The sequence below is a fragment of the Calidris pugnax genome, unplaced genomic scaffold (assembly GCF_001431845.1).
Source record: "Calidris pugnax isolate Ruff unplaced genomic scaffold, ASM143184v1 scaffold94, whole genome shotgun sequence".
Taxonomy (NCBI): Eukaryota; Metazoa; Chordata; class Aves; order Charadriiformes; family Scolopacidae; genus Calidris; species Calidris pugnax.
Window position 1 is genome coordinate 256,826 of NW_015090822.1, and position 2,161 is coordinate 258,986.

General features: G+C 72.8%; 1 protein-coding gene across 1 annotated transcript in view; it reads right to left on the bottom strand.

Moving 5' to 3' along the window:
• Window positions 1–1,407, bottom strand: part of LOC106886719 (endothelin-converting enzyme 2-like) — a 6,650-nt gene extending 5,243 nt beyond the window's left edge. Inside the window, exons 1-3 of the mRNA XM_014939890.1 lie at window positions 685–1,407; window positions 520–606; window positions 16–160 (exon numbers count right to left, since the gene is read on the bottom strand). Coding sequence (XP_014795376.1) covers window positions 16–160; window positions 520–606 — 232 coding nt within the window. The 5' untranslated portion in view covers window positions 685–1,407. The remainder of the gene's footprint in view (window positions 1–15; window positions 161–519; window positions 607–684) is intronic.
• Window positions 1,408–2,161: the final 754 nt, after the last annotated feature.

Sequence of the window (2,161 nt, forward strand, 5' to 3'; positions counted from 1 at the left end):
TCCCCCCCTCCCTACCTCTGCGGTACTGGATGGCCAGAGCGACGATGGCGACGGCGAGCAGCAGGGCCAGGGCGATGGCGACGGCGCAGAGCAGCAGCTCCAGCTGGCTGCGGGAGGCCAGGCGGGCCAGCAGCGGCCCCGGGCCCTTCCGAAACCCCACCTGGGCAGCAGCAGGACCCTCCATCGCACCGCAGAGGGAACCCCGACCTTGCCACCCCCCACCCAGCCCTTTCCTCCCCCCTGCCTGGCTCTGCTGTTGGGGCATCCCTCGTGGGTGCCCGGGGCACCAGCCCCGGTGAGCTGGTGTGGGGGATGCTGGTGCCCCCCCCCCGCCACAAGAAAGGACAATGTCCCTGTCCCCTTCTCTGCCGCAATTTGGCCGCCTCCCAGCACATCCCCGGGGACGGCCAAGGCTGGCTGGGCTCCCGGCCCCGCTCCCGCTGCCCACCCGGCTGCGGGCGAGGAGGGGGCCGAGGAGGACGGGGAGGGGAGGGATGGCAGGGCCGGGGCAGACCTCACCTCCACGCTGTCGGGAGAGGCGCTGCCGTCCCCCGCCGGCTCCGGCCCCTCGTCCTCCTGCAGGGTGGCACGCTTGTAGTCGGGCATCTGCCGAGGGAGGGAGCGGGCTGGGACGGGGGCACGGGGGTGGCTGCCCCCCGCCCCGCCATGCCCCCCGGCTCTTACAGCGAGGGCCAGCGGCCGCTCAGTGAGTGTATGGGGGGGCGGGGGCAGCCCCTGACCCCCCTCCTGGTGCCTGTGTCTCCCCCAGGGGCCGTCCCCAGCCCCGGGTGGCCCCAGGGAGCTCGGGGAGAGCTGCTGAGGGGGGTCTCGGGGGGTCTTGCCGGAGCATCCCTCCGTGTCGCCATGGCAGCCGTGGCATCAGCCCAGCCGACAGGTGCCACATCGCCACGGAGACGTGGTCCCCGTTGCCAGGCAACCGTTGCCTGCTGCTGCTGCCTCGCCCCTCCTCCCCCGCCTGGAACTTTCCATGCAGATGTGCACCGGTCCGAAACATCTGGAAACACCTCCTGCCCCATCCTGTCCCCGGAGGTGCCCGGGGTGCAGGGCTGGGCCCGTGTGGGGAGGGAGGGGGCACTGCGGGGGTGTCAGCTGGCGGCGCAGGACCCCCTTGCTGCGCTGGCGGGGCAGCCTGGCAGGGGCTGCTCGCCGCGGCCCGGCCGGGAGCGCTGCCGAGGACTCGGCGAAGAGGGAGGTGGTGGAGCTGAGCCAGCGGCTGTGGAGGGGGGGATGAGCTGGAATAAATCGCCGGAGGCTTTGGTGGAAGAGAATCAGCAATGCCGCTGGTCACCAGCCATCCTTAGGCTTCAGAGTTAACACTGGGGTGGGTTGTGGCTCGCCCTCCCTCTGTGCTGCAGGCGGAGGGGGATGCTGCCCGCAGGGCCGGTGCCGGGGGTGGGAAGGATGGTGGCGGGGGGTGAAGCAGAGCAAGACCCCGATGCCCGGCTCTGCCCACCGCCCCACCGCCGGGACGGGGAGGGGGCTTTGCCGAGGGCTGCTGCAGCAGAGGGGCACGCGCCGGGGTGGGTTGTGGCTCGCCCTCCCTCTGTGCTGCAGGCGGAGGGGGATGCTGCCCGCAGGGCCGGTGCCGGGGGTGGGAAGGATGGTGGCGGGGGGTGAAGCAGAGCAAGACCCCGATGCCCGGCTCTGCCCACCGCCCCACCGCCGGGACGGGGAGGGGGCTTTGCCGAGGGCTGCTGCAGCAGAGGGGCACGGGGCTGGGATGGACCGTCGGCAGGAGCCCCCCCACCAGGGCGGGTTCCTGGCGTTAGGAGGGATGGCTCGACATCCTGTGGGCACCTCCACCGCCTCGCGTCCCCCGACACGCCCCTCTCCCCCCCCCAGGTGGTCCTCGTCCCCCCCGGGCACCCACTCGCCAGCATCCATTCTCCAGCACCTCCTGGCACCCCCGAGACAGAAGCAGGACCTGATCCTGGGGGTCCTGCCCCCTCCGTGGGGCTGAGACCGGCGGGGACAGGGCCCCCTGCTCCCTCGGGGGGGGGTGCCTTGGGGGGCACCCTTCAAGCAGCATCGCTGTGCCCCGGGGGGGCTCCGTGCCCGGCAGAGCAGCTTCTGTGGGTCCATCCCGAACTGCTCCGGCTCCTCTGCCCGACACCAGGCAGGGATTTGGGGGTCGGGGGGG